The sequence below is a fragment of the Diabrotica virgifera genome, chromosome 8 (genome assembly GCF_917563875.1).
Source record: "Diabrotica virgifera virgifera chromosome 8, PGI_DIABVI_V3a".
Classification (NCBI taxonomy): domain Eukaryota; kingdom Metazoa; phylum Arthropoda; class Insecta; order Coleoptera; family Chrysomelidae; genus Diabrotica; species Diabrotica virgifera.
The window spans coordinates 220,720,171-220,742,252 of NC_065450.1; the positions used below are offsets into that span (position 1 = coordinate 220,720,171).

General features: G+C 31.2%; 1 protein-coding gene across 1 annotated transcript; it reads left to right on the forward strand.

The window, feature by feature from the left end:
- The first annotated feature begins 20,472 nt into the window (after positions 1–20,472).
- On the forward strand, positions 20,473–21,927 carry LOC126889604 (52 kDa repressor of the inhibitor of the protein kinase-like). Its single transcript, XM_050658077.1, has 2 exons — positions 20,473–21,594; positions 21,694–21,927. Exons 1-2 carry the CDS (start codon positions 20,555–20,557, stop codon positions 21,869–21,871), a joined length of 1,218 nt encoding a protein of 405 aa, XP_050514034.1. The 5' UTR covers positions 20,473–20,554; the 3' UTR covers positions 21,872–21,927.
- The last annotated feature ends 155 nt before the right edge of the window (positions 21,928–22,082 follow it).

The window sequence follows — 22,082 nt, forward strand, 5'->3', positions numbered from 1 at the left end:
TCGAAAGTCACGTGAATATGTCACTATAACTGACGTGATTTTATCACGTTTTAGATACGTGATATCAAAAACGTAGTTTTTATGTCGTTTTTTTTTAGATAATTTTTCATTTTATGGTTTTAAAAATACACAATAATAATAATTATTCGTATGGGCATTGTTGGTATTGCAATTTTTTATTTAACTGTTTTAAATTTAGCTTATAGGCTAAAAGTAAAACCAAATGGAAGACGTTATAAAAAAATGCATAGAAATACAATCAAATTACAATATAGGTACCTTCAATGCAACATTATAGAATTTTCACTTTTTTATAGGTATACTTACGCTCGGTTTTATAATCAGTTAAAGTGGACTTTAAATTTTAAGTTGGTACCTTTATCAATGCAATTCATATGGGTAAATGTCAACTTTAAAGTGAATTTTAGTTAATGTTCACTTTAAGTTGATTATGAAACCGGGCGTTACTGTGTCAAAGCTGAAACAACATATAAACTAATAAATAATCTATTAACAAATTATCCAGCATAGTATCTTAATTTAACGTAACGGTGTTCATTAAATCAAAAAGAATCGTGAACAACACATAATAATTAGTTCATTAACAGAAAATAAACACCAAAACACCAAGTATTATTTTACCACAAAAAGCACGTAAACAATAAATGAAGGAGTCAATGTCATGTCAATATACAACATCAACATTATAAACATTAACTCCTCCCATTTTTGTGACGTCAGACTTGGGCTGTCTGAAATGAAAACGTATTTTTAAACGTATTTTAACGTCATTAATCTTGCGTATTTAAAATCACCTACAAAAGACGTTTATACGACGTAATGTTCAGAGACGTGTATATATTCAACCAAAAACTGACATTTCCTCGACATTATTGACGTCACTTGGTTGCCTGGGATCAATCCCCTTTACCGACATGTCCTGTCTAAGCGTCTGCCCACAGGTCTTCTTTGCTCTTCCTCTTCCGCTTCTTCCAGATACTCACACTTTAGCAATTCTTCGTATTGGGTGATTCACGTCTCGACGTTGACCATGTCCAAACCATCTTAACCTATGCTTCCCCATTTTGGCATCAAAAGATATGTCATTTCCCCATCCAAAGATATCATTTTATTTGTAGTAACTCCATCTTTAAATGAACATTCCAAATACTCTATTTTTGTCCTATTAAGTTTTAAACCTTCTTCCTCAAGAGCTTGTGTCCATTGTTGTAGTTTGAGTTATAATTCGCCTTCACTATTTCCCACCAACACCACAGCATCAGCAGAAATTAAGCACCAGAGGATGTTACCCTGTAGTTTCGCAGTAATCTGATCTAAAAATAATGAGAATAAATAAAAACTAAGCCCCGAACCTTGGTGCAATCCTACTTTCACACGAAATTTATCAGTCTCTCCCACACCTGTCCTTTCACTAGTTGCTAATCCCTCATACATATCCCTCACAATCTTTACATATTCACCAGGGACTCCTTTCTTATTGAGCGCCCATCACAGAATCTCTCTAGGAACTCTATCATACGTTTTCTCAAGATCAGTTTCAGCAGATACAGGAATAAAGAAACAACTTTTGAGTAACTTACATCATTCAATGTATTAGAAACAAGATAAAATCAAAATTAAACTATGCAACAAACTACAATAAAACTTACAAACGCTTAACATTTTATTATTTATAACTAAGCAGTTATCTTTTGTTACAAATCCGTTCTCTCATTTGTCAGTTTCACATTTAGTCAAAGATTCGCTCAGGTAGTTGTCCTGTCACTTTTAGATCACTCATTGTCAGCATTTGTGCCATGGGCGTCTCGATATGTATCAACAAACTCTTAATAGTGTTTTTTCTACGGTTATCTAAAAATATAAGCAGTGTCTAGCTTTTATAATGATCGCTTAAACGTGGCGCCTCAGGCTCAAGTTTCGTATAACGCGTTAATTGTGACAAGTGTGTTGTTTTCTTTTAAACGATATTTAAAATTATTATTCACTCAATTTGGACATTATACAGGGTGGTTCATCTTATTCGCCTCGGTCTCTGTACGGAAAACCACTTGATATTTAAAAAAAATTTCTTCATAGAAATATACAGGGCCTTTAATACTACAACCTAAAAATAATGTAAATTATACAGGGTGTTCCAAAAAAGAGTGGTATATCAAAGTTATATTTTTTCTTATGGAATCCTATATCTGATGACATTATTGAATTGACCTTAAAAAATAAGCTATACTTTCATAAGGGTTCCCTATACCTAAATACAGGGTGTTTTGATTTATTTCGATTTTTATAAAAATGTAAGGTTTTAGAAAAAAATAAATATCTACGAATCTAAGAAGCAGTAACAAATTCTTTCTTGGATCTTAATAATAGACTATTTAGCATACTTAAACAGATGCTTATTGCAACAGAATTTCTTACAGGGTGGTCAAAATATGAGATTGTTCTATTAACAAGCTCAAGCTGTAATAACTTACTTATTTTAAATGGAACATCCTGTATCTTACTAGTCTATCGCGTAGAAAATTTACTTAGCTTTCAATTTGTATTAGGGTTTCCTATACCTATCTTTTTACAGGGTGGTCAAAATATTAGATTGTTCTATTAACAAATTCAAGCTGTAATAACTTACTTATTTTAAATGGAACACCCTGTATCTTACTAGTCTATCGAGTAGAAAATTTACTTAGCTTTCAATTCTTTTTAGGGTTTCCTATACCTATCTAGCTTCATTTTTTAAATATTTAAAGATATCCTAATTTGTAAGCTTTAAAAATTAGAATTAAGTACCTATGTCGTGGTTATGTACAACACATCACCAACACCGGCAATATACTTAAATGTCTTAGTCAAGATAGTTTCATTAATAAAATTCACATTTTTATCATTTAATCACACAGAGTGTTCTTATTTTAAATGACATACTCGATATTCTATTCTTTATAATGGAAGATATTTAAAATCTCTTCAATTCCATGTTAACATTCTCAATACACATGTTATTCTGTAAATATAAATTCCCATGTTATTCTGTAAATACCCATTTTTACATATTTTTGTACAATAGGCTCGTTTTCGTCAAAGTAGCCATTGCATTTAATTGTTTGTAATTGCGATTTAAAGATTCAAACCAAAAGTGACGTTCTCAAATTTACTTAATAACCGTTGGGTTAAGATATGGAAAATACTTATACGGAATGAAATATAATTTAAATATCTTCCAGAATACGGCATCTATAATAGGGTATGCAGTTTAAAATAAACATTTTATTCAATTTCACATGTAGGCCAAAATCAACTAAAATAATACCACACTCTGTGTGATTACATGATAACAATGAAAATTTTATTATTAATGACAGTATCTCGTCTAAGTATATTGCCGGTGTTGGTGATGTGTTGTACATAAACACGACATAGGTACTTATGTAATTCTAATTTTTAAAGCTTACAAATTAGGAAATCTTTAAATATTTAAAAAATGAAGGGAGATAGGTATAGGAAACTCTAATAAGAATTGAAAGCTAAGTAAATTTTCTACTCGATAGACTAATAAGCTACATGGTGTTCCATTTAAAATAAGTAAGTTATTACAGCTTGAATTTGTTAATAGAACAATCTAATATTTTGACCACCCTGTAAAAAGATAGGTATAGGAAACCCTAATACAAATTGAAAGCTAAGCAAATTTTCTACGCGATAGACTAGTAAGATACAGGATGTTCCATTTAAAATAAGTAAGTTATTACAGCTTGAATTTGTTAATAGAACAATCTCATATTTTGACCACCCTGTAAGAAATTTTGTTGCAATAAGCATCTGTTTAAGTATGCTAAATAGTCTATTATTAAGATCCAAGAAAGAATTTGTTACTGCTTCTTAGATTCGTAGATATTTATTTTTTTCTAAAACCTTACATTTTTATAAAAATCGAAATAAATCAAAACACCCTGTATTTAGGTATAGAGAACCCTTATGAAAGTATAGCTTATTTTTTAAGGTCAATTCAATAATGTCATCAGATATAGGGCATTCCATAAGAAAAAATATAGCTTTGATATACCACTCTTTTTTGGAACAACCTGTATAATTCACATTATTTTTAGGTTGTAGTATTAAAGGCCGTGTATATTTCTGTGAAGAAATTTTTTTAAAATATCAAGTGGTTTTCCGTACAGAGACCGAGGCGAATAAGATGAACCACCCTGTATAAATACAAATATATTCTAATATTGTTCTGAACCTATTTCCTTGTGACATAATTATATACTGTTTTCTTTGGGGAATAAAGCCACAATTCTAGTTTAAAATTATGTAATTTATTAACTTCAAAAGTCGAAAGTCGGAAGTCGGGTGTCGAAACGTCAATAAATTAATTTCAAGTTAGAATGGTGGCTTTATTTCCCAAAGAAAAGAGTAAATATAGTCCAAGATATGATAATAAGGTCGATCTGCAGCTGCACTGTTATATTTAATGGATAAAAACTATTGGTATATTGGATATGTACTTTATTATGTTGACGATTATAAAAACAAGGGGTGCCAGATCTAATTTTTTTCTGACTATAATAATTAATTAATAATAATTTAAAAATTACTTTTTATATATTTAAAAAAAATCAAACCAGTTAGATATTATTTCAGATTTTTTGGATCATTCTACACAAAAAAGATCTTTTGTAATTTTTCCCTTAAGTTAATCATTTTCGAGTTTTAAATAATTTAAAACTGAAAAAAGAACGAAAGATGACGATTTTCAAGTGTCAAAAACACAAGTAAAAATATTATTTTTGTAATTATCAAGTACATAGATTCAAGTTCAAACCTTTTTCTACCAGGTGTCGATAAGAATTTTTGCCATGTTTTATTCTAAATATATTTGTATAATTGTTATAGGCCTGGATACCGCGTACGAAAAAAAATGATTAATAGCAAGCTGAAAATTTGTTAATAGCTTAACGGTGTCTAGTCGGACAAACTTTGATGTACGGGAACACTGGGACAGGGGAAGTTTTAATTGTGGAACAGGTTAAAAATTTGGAACGTCATACTACGAAAACGTCCCATGTATTTTGTCGGACAGAACTTCCAATTGATTTGTTACCGTTTCATTAAACTCTCATGCAAAAATCAGACTGGTATTTATCACCAACTGACATTTTAATAAGTCCGACACGTGATGAGGCGGTCTGATTTTTGCATGAGAGTTTAAGAAAAGGGTAACAAATCAATTGGAAGTTCTGTCCGACAAAATACATGGGACGTTTTCGTAGTCTGACGCTCCAAATTTTTAACCTGTTCCAAAATTAAAACCTCCCCTGTTTCAGTGTTCCCGTACATCAAAGTTTGTCCGACTAGAAACCGTTAAGCTATTAACAAATTGTCAGCTTGTTATTAATTAACTTTTTTTAGTACACGGGATCCGGACCTATTAATGAGAAACGTTCCTTATGGGAAGACGGGCGATCGGGATGCCTTAACAACCAAAAAACAATGTTTTAGAATGAAATATAAGTCCAAAATACTTATCAATAGCTGATAAAATGAGGTTTCAACTTGAATTTAGGTATGTACCTACTTTGTAATTGCAAAAATGATAGGTATTGTTTACTTATGTTTTTGAACCTTGAGAATCGTCATCTTTCGTTCTTTTTTCAGTTTTAAATTGTTTATAACTAGAAAACGGTCAACTTAAGAGAAAAATTACACAAGACTTTTTTGTTTAGAATGATTTAAAAAATCTAAAAAAAGAATGTGTGTGTACTTTGTACGCACGTAAGAAGTTATACTCCTAATTTATGATTTCAACAAAATAAATATACTTTAAACAGTTTATTTTAATTTTATTTAAATATTAAACTACTTTTAATACTTACCACTTTCCAAAAATAAAAAAAGGATAGGAATGGTCCGGATTTGAACCCAAGACCTCTCGATCTGTCCTAATGCTATACCAATAACACTACGAGGTCTCTGTTTTTGTAGTCTCGGACATAATGACAATTCACATAATAACAAACAGACGAAGTGAAGTATAATAAATCATCATCATCATATATCATACATCTCCAAGTGGAGCAAAGGGCACCTTGCGGTGTTTCAAGTAGCATGAGGAATGATGGTGAGGTTGCTAGTCCCACGCATCATCTGTTGAGTTCCGTCCAATTTTGTTTACTAGTTTTCTCCATTCTCTTCTGTTTTTTGCTATCTTTTTTGCATCGTTCCATGTTAAATTATTTTCTTTGAGTTCTTTCTCTATTTTTCTTTTCCACGTATAAGATGGTCTACCCATTCTTCTTTTGCCTTGAGCATTGTAATGTAGAGCTTGTCCAGCAATATTTGTTGCTGGTTTTCTTAAGGTGTGTCCTATCCACTTCCATTTCCGTTTTTTTATTGTATGTTCTATCCTTTCTTCATTTGTTATTCTCCACAATTCGTCATTAGCAATTTTGTTTGGCCAAAATATTCTCAGTATAATACGTAGGCACCTGTTAATGAAGGATTGTATTTTCTGAAAGAATTTTTTATGGTGTTTCCATGTTTCTGCTCCATATAACAGGACAGACTTTACATTAGTTTCAAATAATCGTAACTTTGTTCTTCTGCTGATGTTTGTCGAGGCCCATATCGTGCGCAAAGAGTTGAAAGCGTTTTGTGCGAAGCTTATTCTTTGTGTTATGTCCTTTTCTGTGGCTCCTGTTGTGTTTAGCAGACTGCCCAAATAACAGAAATCTTTTACTTCTTCTATTTGTTTCCCTTCCAAATAGATATTGTTTCCGTTCGTTTCCCCATTTGATAGTATTTTCGTTTTTTTCGGATTTATTTTTAAGCCGGTTGTTTTTGCTATGTTGTTCAATCTGGTGATTTTGTTTTGCATGTGTTGTCTGTTTGATGTTATGAGACATATGTCGTCAGCGAACTCTAGATCCTCTAGTTTTGTAAATGGTGACCATTGTATACCTGTTTTTTTATCTTCAGTTTGTTTCATTATCCAATCTATGACTATTATAAACAATGTCGGTGACAAGACACAGCCCTGTCTTACTCCTTTTTTGATGCTTATTTGTTGGGATAGTTCCCCTTCATGTTCAACTCTGGCAAAACATTCGTCGTAGAAAAGCCTTATTACTCTTATATATTTGTCTGGTATTCCATAGAGTTTTAATATCCTCCACATCATATTACGATTTATTGAATCAAACGCTTTTTCGAAGTCTACAAAGTTGATATAAACTTCCTGATTCATTTCTGCTGATTGTTCCAGGATGATTCTTAGGGTATTTATATGGTCAATACAGGAACTGTTCGGTCTGAATCCTATTTGGTTAATTCTTAATTTTTCATTTATGGGATCTTTAATTCTCTCCAATATTATTCTGGCCATTATTTTGGTAGCTACAGTGAGAAGAGTGATTGGTCTCCAGTTTTCGCATAGTGTGAGATTTCCTTTCTTTGGTAGCTTTATTATAACTCCTTCACCCCAATCTTTTGGTATCTTTTCCTCGATCCAAATTTTTTTAAATAGTAAGTACATATCCACTGAGAAGTTTAAGTGTGATTTTATCAGTTCTGCGGGAATTCCATCAACACCAGCCGCTTTGTCGTTTTTTAAAAGGTTTATAGCATACCTTATTTCATCCTTCGTAAATTCGTCGTTTCTTATGATTAATGTTTCGTTTCTCTCAGTTTCTTCCATCTCTATTTGTGATTCAATTCCTTCTTCATAGAGTTCTGCGAAGAATTGTGTCCATCTTTGGGCAATTTCTTTTTGACTTGTGAGTGTTTCTCCTTCTTTCCCCATTAGTTTCGTTCTTTGCTGGCTCTTGCCCCCTTTAATTTCTTTGGTTATTGCGTAAAGTGTCCTTGTGTCATGCATTATCGCTGCTTCCTCTGCTTTTTCTGTCATTTGTTCCATATACAGCCTTTTATCTGTTCTTGCTTGTTTTTTAACTTCTTTATTTTTTTCTGTGTATTTTTCCTGCATTTCTTTTTGTTTTATCGGGTTTGTTGTTTTGATCAATTCAATTTTGATTGCTCTTCTTTCCTTGATTTTTGTTTTAGTGTCCAGCGTTATCCATGGTCGATCAGCTTTCTCCTTGCACCCTAATATCTCTTTCCCTGCTTCCATGTACGCGTTTTTATATATTTCCCATATACCTTCTATGCTAGATTTTCCTACTTGTTCCAAGTTCCCCACATGCCTCTCCAACGTTTGTTGGTATTTGTTTGTTATGCTAGAGTCTCTTAATTTATTTGTATTGAATTTTCTATGTTTTTTGTTTGATTTATAATTTGCCTTGAGGCTAATTTTTATTTTTGCTCTCACTAATTCGTGGTCTGATGCACAGTCGGCTCCTCTCATTGCTCTCACATCTTGTAAGGAATTTTTCCACTTCTTTTCAATGAGAATGTGGTCAATTTGGTTTTTAAATTTTCCTCCTGGTGACGTCCATGTTGTTTTATGGATATCTTTATGTTGGAATAATGTTCCCCCAATCATCATATTGTTTGTCGAGCAAAGTTCTATTAATCTCGTGCCATTGTCATTCCTTTCTCCCATGCCATGAATCCCCATTACATGTTCCTTTCCATTATTATTAGATCCTACTTTGGCGTTCCAATCCCCCAAAACGATTTTTATAGTATAGAAGTAGTATAGAAGTATAATAAATATAAATGTTTTAATATTACTTATCTTACTCCCGCAGAAGACTAATCCAAAGACTCAAAAATTATAATAAATATATTTACTAAAAACACTAATATATTCTTTTCACACCTTTCTTGCACTGATATAATTATACATAACTTGATTTAGCAACTAACGCCATACTGTCTGTGTGCGCATGCGCGCAGAACAATGAAAATTCACTCCCAATCGCGCCTAAAGAAGTATAACTTCAAAAATACATGTCGGGTCGAAAAATGTGTTTTTAATTAAAAAAAAAGTTATTTTTCAATTATTAATTAATTATAGTCAGAACAAAATTAGATAGGACACCCCTTGTTTTTTGTAATTGTTAGCATACTAAGTTACATATCCAATAATTTTTATCCATTAAAACAGATCGGTGCAGTTCGACCTTACCTATATCGGATCCTCTACTAATAACATCACAGCGTCATAGAGGAGTAGATTTAAGAGTGAAAAGAAAATACAAAATACAGTATTTTATTGTAAAAATACAGTATTGTAATAATATACAAAGTATAAACGAGTGGACACATGTAACAGTGCTCTTCAGATAAAAGTATCCACCTTAAATAACTTTAAAACCACTAATTTTTAGGAAATCCGCAAAAACACGTCGAATAATAATTAAAAGGGAAGATATTTTGCCATATTTAAGCTTGCCGGGAAATGCACCCTCTCATCCCCCGTACCCTCCCTTCAATTTTTTGAAATTACTACCACCTTTTTTATTGGATATTTGGATTCTCCTCGTTGTACTGATTTCAAAAATGTATAACACATGATGCGCTTATAGTGATTACTTTATGAGAAAAGTAAATAAAAAAGCAAGAAAAATGGATTGAAAAAATTATTTTTTTAACAATTTTATTACAAACATTTTAGAAGGAACATTTCACTACCAAAAATGTTTACAATAAAATTGTACAAAATGATTGCCATTCACTTCCATACAATAGTATATAGCTAATAAATGGCAGATATTGTGAACAATAAATTATTATTGTATACATTTTTGAGAATTTTTTCAAATCTATTTCCTATGGGAAAAACGGCTTCTCAAGCACACTAAATCCTATAATACCTTCAGTTATCATATTTGGCCTTAAATGAATCTGCCACTATTTGTCAATACATTTCAAACTCATGTTTAGTGATCAAAATCGGTCAAGCTGTTTAGAAGTTATCGAGCTCCAAAAGTATAATCCATTTAACTATTATCGCCAAAATGGTCTATTTGTAGTAGTTATGACGCCAAATTTGATTGGGCAATCCGAGTTTATTTGTCAGCCATCACAATATTTGTTTTCAAACTAATCCGAATAGAAAAAAAATATAATAGTGTACATTCTATGGATACAAACAATTATATTAAAAAATAGTGTTGGGATGGCTGGGATATTAACTCGCATTTCGCTATATGTATGTATGCTATGTATGTCGTAACCAGTAGATCATTTGGGAGATAAAGCGACAAAGGCGACCATTTAAAACGCTTAACGTGTAATCGAGAAACATTACATTCTAGTTCATCCATTTAATTTATAAAAAAAACTTTGAAAAACTCCAGATACAAGAATAAAAAACCACTAAACGCCTTAAAAATGAGTGGCGCTCATAATATTGCAGCTACAAAAGAGCTGATATAAATATTACGTTGCGCAAAAATGTATTTTCAGTTTAATGGAAAATAAAATTCTAGTTTTATTTTGAAAGATTTTTTCATAATATTTGTTAAATATGAAGTTAAACGCACCACAAAAGAGCTTTAAAATGTAAACTATATCAAAGTTACTCTTTTGTGGCGCGTTTTACATCAAATTTAGAAAATATTATGGAAAAATATGTCAAAATAAAACAACAATTTTATTTTCCATCAAAATGAAAATACATTTTTGCTCCACGTAATATTCATATCAACTCTTTTGTAGCTGGAATATTTGACCCACTCATTTTTTTAAACGCTTTTATTTAGTTCAATAGTTTGCGTCAAATCTTTAGACGTTAATTTGACTGCCTTTTCTTTAATGCAAATGAATGAAAATTTGTAGACATATGCATTCGCGGGAACAATACACGAATAATCAATAAAAAAAAAATTTCATTTTTATTAATTGTTTAAATAAAAAACGATATTAATGGAAAACGCTTAAATTTTCTTGTTTTTTACAATGTAAAAACTTAAAACTTTTACAAAATTATAGTTAATGATATGAACTATACATAATTTGACTTTTTACGTTAATTGTTTACGTTATGCTTCATAAATAAACAATAAAGTTTCAAATTTTTTGCCGATTCCGACTACTTTTCGTGTTAGTACATCATGTTTTATACATATTTTAATAAACATGACGATATACAGGGTGGTTCACCTTATTCGCCTCGGTCTCTGTACGGAAAACCACTTGATATTAAAAAAAATTTCTTCACAGAAATATACCGGGCCTTTAATACTATAACCTAAAAATAATGTGAATTATACAGGGTGCTCCAAAAAAGAGTGGTATATCAAAGTTATATTTTTTCTTATGGAATGCACTATATCTGATGACATTACTGAATTGACCTTAAAAAATAAGCTATACTTTTATAAGGGTTCCCTATACCTAAATACAGGGTGTTTTGATTTATTTCGATTTTTATGAAAATGTAAGGTTCTAGAAAAAAATAAATATCTACGAATCTAAGAATCAGTAACAAATTCCTTTTTGGATCTTAATAATAAACTATTTAGCATACTTAAAAAGATGCTTGCTGCAACAAAATTTCTTACAGGGTGGTCAAAATATGAGATTGTTCTATTAACAAATTCAAGCTGTAATAACTTACTTATTTTAAATAGAACACCCTGTATCTTACTAGTCTATCGCGTAGAAAATTTACTTAGCTTTCAATTTATATTAGGGTTTCCTATACCTATCTTTTACAGGGTGGTCAAAATATTAGATTGTTATATTAACAAATTCAAGCTGTAATAACTTACTTATTTTAAATGGAACACCCTGTATCTTACTAATCTATCGCGTATAAAATTTACTTTGCTTTCAATTCTTATTGGGGTTACCTATGCGTATCTCCCTTCATTTTTGAAATATTTAAAGATGTTCTAATTTGTAAGCTTTAAAAATTAGAATTAAGTACCTATGTCGTGGTTATGTACAACACATCACCAACACCGGCAATATACTTAAATATCTTAGTCAAGATACTTTCGTTAATAAAATTCATATTTTTATCATTTAATCACACAGAGTGTTCTTATTTTAAATGACATACTCGATATTCTATTCTTTATAATGGAAGATATTTAAAATCTCTTCAATTCCATGTAAACATTCTCAATACACATGTTATTCTGTAAATGTTAATTCCCATGTTATTCTGTAAATACCCATTTTTACATATTTTTGTACAATAGGCTCGTTTTCGTCATAGTAGCCATTGCATTTAATTGTCTGTAATTACGATTCAAAGATTCAAACAAAAAGTGGTGTTCTTAAATTTATTTAATAACCATTGGTTTAAGATATGAAAAATACTTATACGGAACGAAATATAATTTAAGTATCTTCCAGAATACGGCATCTAATATAGGGTATGCAGTTTAATATAAACATAATATTCAATGTCACATGTACGCCAAAATCAACTAAAATAATACAACACTCTGTGTGATTACATGATAACAATGAAAATTTTATTATTGACAGTATCATGTCTAAGTATATTGCCGGTGTTGGTGATGTGTTGTACATAATATGTAACCACGACATATTTACTTAATTCTAATTTTTAAAGCTTGCAAATTAGGAAATCTTTAAATATTTAACAAATGAAGGGAGATAGGTATAGGAAACCCTAATAAGAATTGAAAGCTAAATAAATTGTCTACGCGATAGGCTAGTAAGATACAGGGTGTTCTATTTAAAATAAGTAAGTTATTGCAGCTTGAATTTGTTAATAGAACCATCTAATATTTTGGCCACCCTGTAAAAAGATAGGTGTAGGAAACCCTAATACAAATTGAAAGATAAGTATATTTTCTACGCGATAGACTAGTAAGATACAGGGTGTTCCATTTAAATTAAGTAAGTTATTACAGCTTGAATTTGTTAATAGAACAATCTCATATTTTGAACACCCTGTGAGAAATTTTGTTGCAGTAAACATCTGTTTAAGTATGCCAAATAGTCTATTATTAAGATCCAACAAGGAATTTGTTACTGATTCTTAGATTCGTAGATATTTATTTTTTTCTAAAACCTTACATTTTCATAAAAATCGAAATAAATCAAAACACCCTGTATTTAGGTATAGGGAACCCTTATAAAAGTGTAGCTTATTTTTTAAGGTCAATTCAGTAATGCCATCAGATATAGGGCATTCCATAAGAAAAAATATAACTTTGATATACCACTCTTTTTTGGAGCACCCTGTATAATTCACATTATTTTTAGATTGTAGTATTCATGGCCCTGTATATTACTGTGAAGAAATTTTTTTAAAATATCAAGTGGTTTTCCGTACAGACACCGAGGCGAATAAGATGAACCACCCTGTATTTTAATGATTGAAAAGTGTAAGATTAAAAAGTAAAAAATAAAAAACTATGAAAAAAAAATTAAGAAACGCTTTTCTTTAGTTACGAATATATTAAAAATATTATAAAAAAAATTAACTAAAAAGTAAAAAATAATAAATAACACATTCGTTAAAGAAAAGCGTGGGGCGAAAAGCGTTTATTCGATGAACACGCACCACGCTTTTCTTTGAAGGATGTGTTAGATTTTTTAAATTTTTTTTATTTTTTGCTTTTTAGTTGATTTTTTATAATCTTTTTAATTTTAGTCACTCATAACTAAACAAAAGCGTTTCTTAAATAGTACATTGTTTACCGGGTAGGAAAAGCTTAACATTCCTGGACGACTGTGAAGATTGCTAAGTCGAGGCGCAAGCCGAGACTTAGCAACACAGAGTCCAGGAATGTGGCTTTTCCTACGAGGTAAACATACTATTTTTCCGCAAATCGTTTAAAATTCGACAGATATTGATTGATTTAAAAAAAACGCGATAATTTTATTCCCAAATAAATGGTGCTTTGAAATTCCTAATAAAATTACTTGGGTTACTATGGAAACGTATTGAGGTTGAATTGTCAAACTTGACGCTTATAAATTTAATTGCTGGTGTTCTCGAAAGTAAAATGATAAGTGATGATGAAATTTCCATTCCTGGGACTCCTCCAGAGCTGGTTGAGGCAGTGAATACTGCTTCATTAGAATTATTGCCAAAGAAATCAAGAGAAAAGTACGAAAATGCATACAGACGTTTTATGGATTATTAATAATTTTCTATCATTTATGTAGAACACTAACAACTGTACGGAAATATCATTTCCTTACAGTAAGGAAATGACATTTCCTTACAGTAAGGAAGTCCTGGGCCCAGAGCACGCCAAATAGAATTCTATTTTGCTGACGTCACAAAGTAGAATTTCATAATGGGAGAATCGACGGTTGCTAGGCAACGTGACGTCACTAAAATAGAATTCTATTTGGCGTGCTCCCGCACCTGACTTTTTCTTCAAGAAATTTTGACAGGAATGTCAAAATTTCCTGGCGATTTGCGGAAAAAAATTTTTTTCATAGTTTTTTATTAATTTATCATATTACGGCGTTTGGTGGAGTTTTATTCTTGTACTTTTTAATATTCGCCGAATATAAAAAATTCAAATTACGAATTACTAATAATAGTTAATTCTCCTTTACAGTCGTTGTTTCGGCGCTAGTGGAAGATGACGGGCAAAAGAAAAGAAAACCGGATACATCTTCTGATTTCACATCACAAAATTGTGGCGAGGCGTATGAACTTGTTCGGTATTTATCGTCGTTTCAATCTATGAATGGCAATAGCACTGGCTACCTTTTTTATAAATATATTTATGAGTATATCGATCGTCTCGAGCGACAATTTAAATATAAAAGGATAATTTAACGATGATAGAATGAAAAATTACGGTTAAAATATGTCTAGATTTTAGATATGCTAATGTGGAAGATATCTCTTTCTCTTCCAAATCTGTCGCTAAAGGCCACAGCGTGACATAGTTTTTTCGGGATTTTTTCCGTCTGGTCCTCTAGTTTAGAAGTATGTAGACATACTGCCAAAAAAGATTACACATTTTTTTATGTAAAAATACTATTTTATGAATAAATACTAACAGTGGCGTGCTGGGACTTTTCAAGCGGCCCGGTGATTTTGTAGAAAAGCGGCCTCCCATCCTCATTTTACCTTCTATTATCAGGATGTTTTATTCGTTATTTAAAAAAACAAAAAACAAAAACAAAAATATAAATTATTTTTGAATCAAACATAAAACTTCGAATTCAATGATTTTTTTAATTTGCCATATTTTTTCATTTAAGAAAATAATCTTACAAATAATAAATGACATGTATGGCAATATTGTATGCAGTAACGCAGAAACCATAATTTCCTGAATAAATATAATATGAATTTGATGTAATTAAGATAAAAGTAAAATAAAATTTTGAAAATTTTTCAATTATGTATTAAGCTCAATTTTAGTAAATTAATTATACAAGAGAGTACAAATGCAAGTAGAGTGCAAATACTTTAATTTAAAAATATTTTCCTACAAACGTGTTAAAAATGCAATTTTTAGCACTCCATACGAGCGTTAAAAATGCTACTTTAAGGCACTAGTGCTTTAAAAAAATTTTAAGGCACTGCAGTTCAAAAAGAGCAATGTCAGGTTTTGAAACGTCAAAATATTTATATTTCATTTATTAACATTAATATTAATAGTAAAACTTGCCCAATTTGAAAAAGGTGGTTTAAAAGGTTTTTTAAAATTTAATTTAAACTGTAATATTGCATTTTTAACACGTTTGTAGAAAAGAACTATTAAAATTTGTTAGAATATACAACAATAAAAGTAAGATGTTATTCTATAGTTGTTATGATTTACGTATTGACAGTATAGGCGGTTTTGATGTAATGTCAAGGAAAATATGAAAATGGAATGTCAGTCAAGTTCAAGTAAAAGTTTTTGTAGATATTGCCCTGTAATGAATAAATTATAATTGTTGATATATAAGACGTTTGTACAAAAAATATTGTATGATATACGTGTTAAAAAGTACATTTTTAAGGCACTCATGTGAATTGCAGAATTGGCTTCGCTCATTCTGCAAACTTTCACATGCGCAGTGGCGGATCTAGCAGGATCCAGCATCGTCAAGAGAGGGGGCCGATTGGCTAAATTTCTATGAAAAATAAATGAATAATTGAATGTTTTTATAATCTTTATATATAACTTGGTTTGAGAGGGGGGGCCGATTACCCTATCGCCCTCCCCTAGATCCGCCACTACATATGCGTGCCTTAAACGTGTACTTGTAACACTTATATCATAAATAACTATTAAAATATTAATACAACGCAATAATCTAAATATTATTTTGCGATTATTTTATAAAATAATTACTTAACTCTTGATCAATAATTTCCGCATTAAAGTAGATTGTTGAGCAAATACGTCGATTATTCCATCATTTTTAAGCTCAGACAAAGCTTCTTTTTCTATAGCCATTAGCATAAAAGTGATCTTGTGTTAATGTAAGTACTTCTTAACCGATTTTTTATGCATTTCAATGTTGATGCATTTTTGCAAGATACTGGTGTCACTGAAAGAGTTAATAAATGCCTTATATTATACTATTTAAATTTTGATAAGCACACAGCACACTAATATAAGTTGTACTTATACAAAACAGCGTAACAGCAAGCTATACAATCTTTACAATTTTTAGTACCACACGGAGGTGAAGTTTTCACGATATCAACATTGTCATTTGTTACTTCATGTTCATTATCACTTAGATTAATAATATCATATTATCATCCTTCATATCTTCTGTAGACTGAACATATTCATCATTAACTCGATCTTCTACATATAATCTCAGTATGTATTTTGCAAAATCCTATTTTTAATACAATACATTTATCAGAAAAATCCACGAGTTCTTCTCTAATGGCAGTCGCAGATATGGTAGGATAAAAACTTCTTAAATTTCAGTATACCATTTTTTATTGTATCAAAATTTCTAGGATGTAGAGTGCTTAGATCATCATAAAACGGTTTGATTTGTCACAATATAATAATTTGGTCAAAAGTGAGCAAGACGTTTTTCCATTTTTTATTCTGCAGAGTACATACATGTTTGAAGGAAATTGGAAATTCATAAATATACTTGTATGTATGAAAATAAATAATATTATCTGTAGCAATCTATTTATGCATATAGACTATAGAGTCTTATTCATTTACTTAAGCTGTATTTCACAATTAAAAAAAATTAAATTTTTTTTAAATGTTTTATTAATATTATTAGCAAAATTAACATCCGATTAGAAATTAAAAAAAAATATTTTTTTTGTTATATCTAAAAAATTTTGTGAAAATATTTGACCGGCCTCAAGAGGCCGCGGCCTCTCGGTGATTGCACCGATTCATTTATATGGCCAGCACGCCACTGAATACTAATATGAAAAAAAAGTAAAAGGACTGATACTGAGAAGTAATTTATGATTCAGAATTAAGAAAACTAAAAATTAAGAGAACTAAATTATACAATGAGCACGTAAAGGTTAGAATAAATTCATCTTCTCGAGAATGGACGATTTTGGAAAAAAATCCTGAAACAGGTCAATTTTTATTTTTAAATTACGACTTTTTGGCATATATATTATACTAGTGACGTCACCCACTTGGACGTGATGACGTCATCTATGATTTTTTTTAAATGAAAATAGGGACCGTGTGACGGCTCATTTGAAAGTTAATTCAATTCTCTATTGAGTAATATAAACATTAAAGGAGCGTTGAAGTATTACGTAACGCGATTTTTGAATATTTTTAACCCCCCCCCCTTCGTAACGCACTCTTATGGGAGTTTTACTATTGCGTAACGCAATTTTTGAAGATTTTTGACCCCCCCCAACCTGCGTTACGTAATACTTGAACGGTCCCTAACATAATTTAATTATTTATACAGGGTGTCCAAAAGAAATTTTTTTGAATTAAATTTATTGACATAAAAAGAAGAATGTGTGTAATTTATTTAATTCAAAATACATTTTACTGCTATCGGAAAACAGGAAAAAATGTTTATTTGGCAAATAAATATTGTTTTTTGCTTAAATTCAATTTTAAAGCAGCCACCCACCAGCCTCGTGGCCGTTTGAACATTTAATTTAAGAAAAAAAGCCATGATTATTTTTCAAATAAACATTTTTTTCTGTTTTCTGAGAGCAGTAAAATGTATTTTGAATTAAATAAATTACATACATTCTTCTTTTTATGTCAATAAATTTAATCCAATAAAACTTTTTTTGGACACTCTGTATAAATAATTATGTTAATGTTTATATTACTAAATAGAGAATTGAGATACCCTTTAAATGAGCTATCACACGACCCCTATTCTTATTTAAAAAAATCGTCGATGACGTCATCATGCTCAGATGGGTGACGTCACTAGTATGGTATATATGCCAAAAAGTCGTAATTTAAAAATAAAAATGGAGTTGTTTCGGGATTTTTTTCCAAAATCGTCTATTCTCGAGAAAATTAATTTATTCCAACCTTTACGTGCTCACTGTATAATAAAGTTGGTGGACACAAAAAAATAATGTATGTTATTAATTTAATTCAAAATACATTTTACTGCTGTCAGAAAACAGAAAAAATTGTTTATTTCACAAATAAACATTGCTTTTCGCTTAAATTCAATATTCAAACTACCAAGAGGCAGGTGGGTGGCAGCCTAAACATTGAATTTGGGCGAAAAGCAATGTTTATTCTTCAAATAAACATATTTTTATGTTTTCTGACAGCAGTAAAATGTATTATGAATTAAATAAATTGCGTACATTCTTCGCCTATGTCAATTAATTTAATTTAAAAATAATTTGTAATTAAATAAATAAATTATGTTTTTATTTGTATACGTTTAGTGTGATTTATAAATTCTTGTAAATAATAAATAAAACAAATTAAGTGTTTTTATTTAAAATAAAGTGTTAAAATCAAGGGCGCCCCCAGGGAGGGGCCAGGTGGGGCCATCGCCCCCCCTGAGAATTTGGCGAAAGCGTGTAAAAAATATTTAGCTCTCTCTTACTTTATATTATAAAATAAATTCAAGGTAGCAAGGTAGGTATTTTAATCTACAAATTTTAATTAACTTAGATGAATTTTTTACTTCTCTAAAAGGTTTTAAAAATATTTTTCAATGCAACTAAATTATCCATTTGGTCTTATTCTGTCCATTTATCGGCCTACTCCCCGGTTAAATGCGTTAATTTATTTGACACCTAACACTTAGCTGATTGAATGCATCAATTTAATTAGCCTACTGTATTTGTAGAAAAATGGACATAAGGAAGTTTTTTAACAAGCCAAACAAGCGGCTGAAAATTGATGATGGATCTGACATACCGAACAGTACCGAAAACAGTAGTATAGTATGCAGTCAAAATGATTTAGCTGTAGCAGGGCCATCTAGCTTGGAGTCAGCTGTATCCGCCTCTCAAAGAGAAACTAACGTTGTAACGGCCACCGCATCGGATAATTTTGCGATTGTTGAAGACAGTTTAAATTTGGATGTTGGGAACTACCTTGATACTAATAAAATTTGTAGCTTGAACGATCGCTTGAAATTTACTTTGTTAACAAACCCATGGAAGCCAGATAAATGTTACAATTTCAAGTATGATATTGACGATGGCAAACGACCATTTATCCATGAATGGTTAAATACGTACCCCTGGTTAGCTTATTCAAAAGAAGTTAAAGGTGGGCTATGCAAGTTTTGTGTACTGTTTAGGCCCCGCGTAACCCATGGTAGTTATCAAAGCGGCTTTATAAATCGCCCATTCACCAATTTCAGAAAGTTTCATGAAAATGCGAAATCGCATATGAACTCTGAATGGCACAGACAAGCATCTGAAAACTCAAGTAACTTTATATCTGTCATGAAAAATGAAAAGAAAAATGTTGAATGTCTTGCAAATTATGGTTTGGCCAAGCAAATTGAATCGAACAGAGCGAAACTAAAATCCATTGTTTCTTCAATTTTGTTTAGTGCACTACATGACTTACCATTAAGAGGTCATACCAATGAGGATGCTGTGTTTAATAACCTTTTACATTTTAGGAAAGAAGCTGGTGATTCTGTTTTAGAAGACCATCTGAAAAATGCGCCGAAAAATGCAATGTACATTTCCCATAGGACACAAAATGAGATCATTGATTTATGTGCAACGGTTTTAAGAGACGAGTTAGTTACAAAAATCAATGATAATGAAATATTTTCCATTTTAGCAGACGAAACAATGGACATTACTGGTACAGAGCAACTCTCTCTGGGCGTGAGATATTTTGATAAAAGTGAAAATTGCATCAGAGAAGACTTCCTTGGTTTCACCCCATTAAAAAGTTTAGATGCTGAACATATTATATAGTCTATTCGCTAAACTCAGACGCAACTTTCTAGATATTTTAGTCGGTAATTTTGCTAATTTTAGTAAAATTGGCAAAAAATAATTACTAAATAGTTAATAATCACTAAATAGTTAGTAATTTTACCAATTTTTGCAAAATTGTTAAAAAACAAAAAAATTATCGACTAAAATATCTAGCCAGTTGCGTCTGAGTTTAGCGAACCGACTATAGCAAATGCTATTACTTTAACATTAACAAATTGGGGCTTGAACTTGGAAAATGCAGTTGGCCAAGGATATGATGGTTGTAGTACAATGGCTGGGGAAATAACTGGAGTACATAAAAGAATAACTGAGAAATACCCAAAAGCTCTATATTTTCATTGCGCCAGTCATCGGCTAAATTTAGTAGTCAATGATTTAAATGACATACCACAAATCAGGAATACAACTGGCACAGTTAAAGAAGTTATAACATTTTTTCGGCAGAATGGCCAAAGAAGGGCAATAGTGGGAACTCTTCAAAAACTATGTGAAACCAGATGGACCGAAAAATATAAAGCAATTCGAAAGTTTAGTGAGCAGTTTGTTAGCATCGCTGAAGCACTTCAGACTCTATCGACTGAAGGTAACCGTGACACAAGGCAGAAAGCTTTCCAGCTTCATTGCGCAGTTACAAATACAGCATTTGTGATATGTCTACATGTGATTGCCAAATACTCTGCCAAGTTAGAAATCGTTACGCAAATGTTACAAGGTGTCAGTGTAGATATTTTGAAGATATCAAAACACATTCAGAAGGTTACTCAGCTATTCAGTTCAGACCGACAAAATGGAGAAAAAGAGTTTGATAACATTATGGCAAATGTTGAAACAACAGCAAACAAGCTTGGAATCGAGCTCACATGTCCTCGTGTTGCTGCGAGACAGGTTTACAGACCAAATCACTCTACCCAGACTATCAACGACTACTATAGAAAGTCCATTTTCTTGCCTTATTTGGATTCTTTGGTTCAATCGTTGAAAGATAGGTTTTCAGATAGAAACGAACCATCATTTGAAATTTTCAATCTGCACCCTAAAATCATGAAAGATCTTTCTAAGGAAGATTTTGAAAAGTCTATTAACAATATAAACAGCACGTATTGTGAATTGTTAGACAACTTTAAGGAGCAATCAATTCTGTGGTTCGACCTTTGGAAAAACACGGAGATAGATGCCAAAGCCTTGGAAAAACTGAACTTAATAGAGGTTCTTGAGCATGAGCATGCCTGCTTTTTGCCGTCAGTAGCAAAAGCCATCCAAGTAGCTCTTTGTCTGCCACCAACAACTTGCACCATCGAGCGATCATTCAGGTAACTAACTATAATTTTATTACGTTATATTCTTATCCATGTGTTTCAGTTCTTCTAAAACTTACATTACAATATAACAACCTCGATACTTTTTTACAGCACTCTCAAACGTGTGAAGACCTGGATAAGGAATACGATGTCGAACAATCGTCTAAGTGGGCTATGTCTGTTATCTGTACACAGAAGAAAAATAAAAGAAAATATAGAAAACTTCATGCAGAAAGTAATTGATTTATTTGCGATGGACACCAGAAGAATTCAATTATTATTTAAGTAACATTTTACTGACACTAACCGTGTTGCGTTTTAAACAGCAAAACAATTTTTCTTGTATTTTTTGTTTCAATACCCTTTGCCCCCCCTGAGGAAATATCCTGTGGGCGCCCTTGGTTAAAATATAAATAAAACAAGAAAGACGAAAACAATAAATTACCCCTTAACTCATTCCCGTACTCACCGGCGATATTGTACCATATCGCTCAAAAGTT

Coding starts and splice junctions, on each gene's coding strand:
- LOC126889604 (XM_050658077.1), top strand. CDS start 20,555: ATGGCTGGGGAAATAACTGGAGTACATAAAAGAATAACTGAGAAATAC. Junction 21,595..21,693: donor ACCATCGAGCGATCATTCAG/GTAACTAACTAT, acceptor ACTTTTTTACAG/CACTCTCAAACGTGTGAAGA.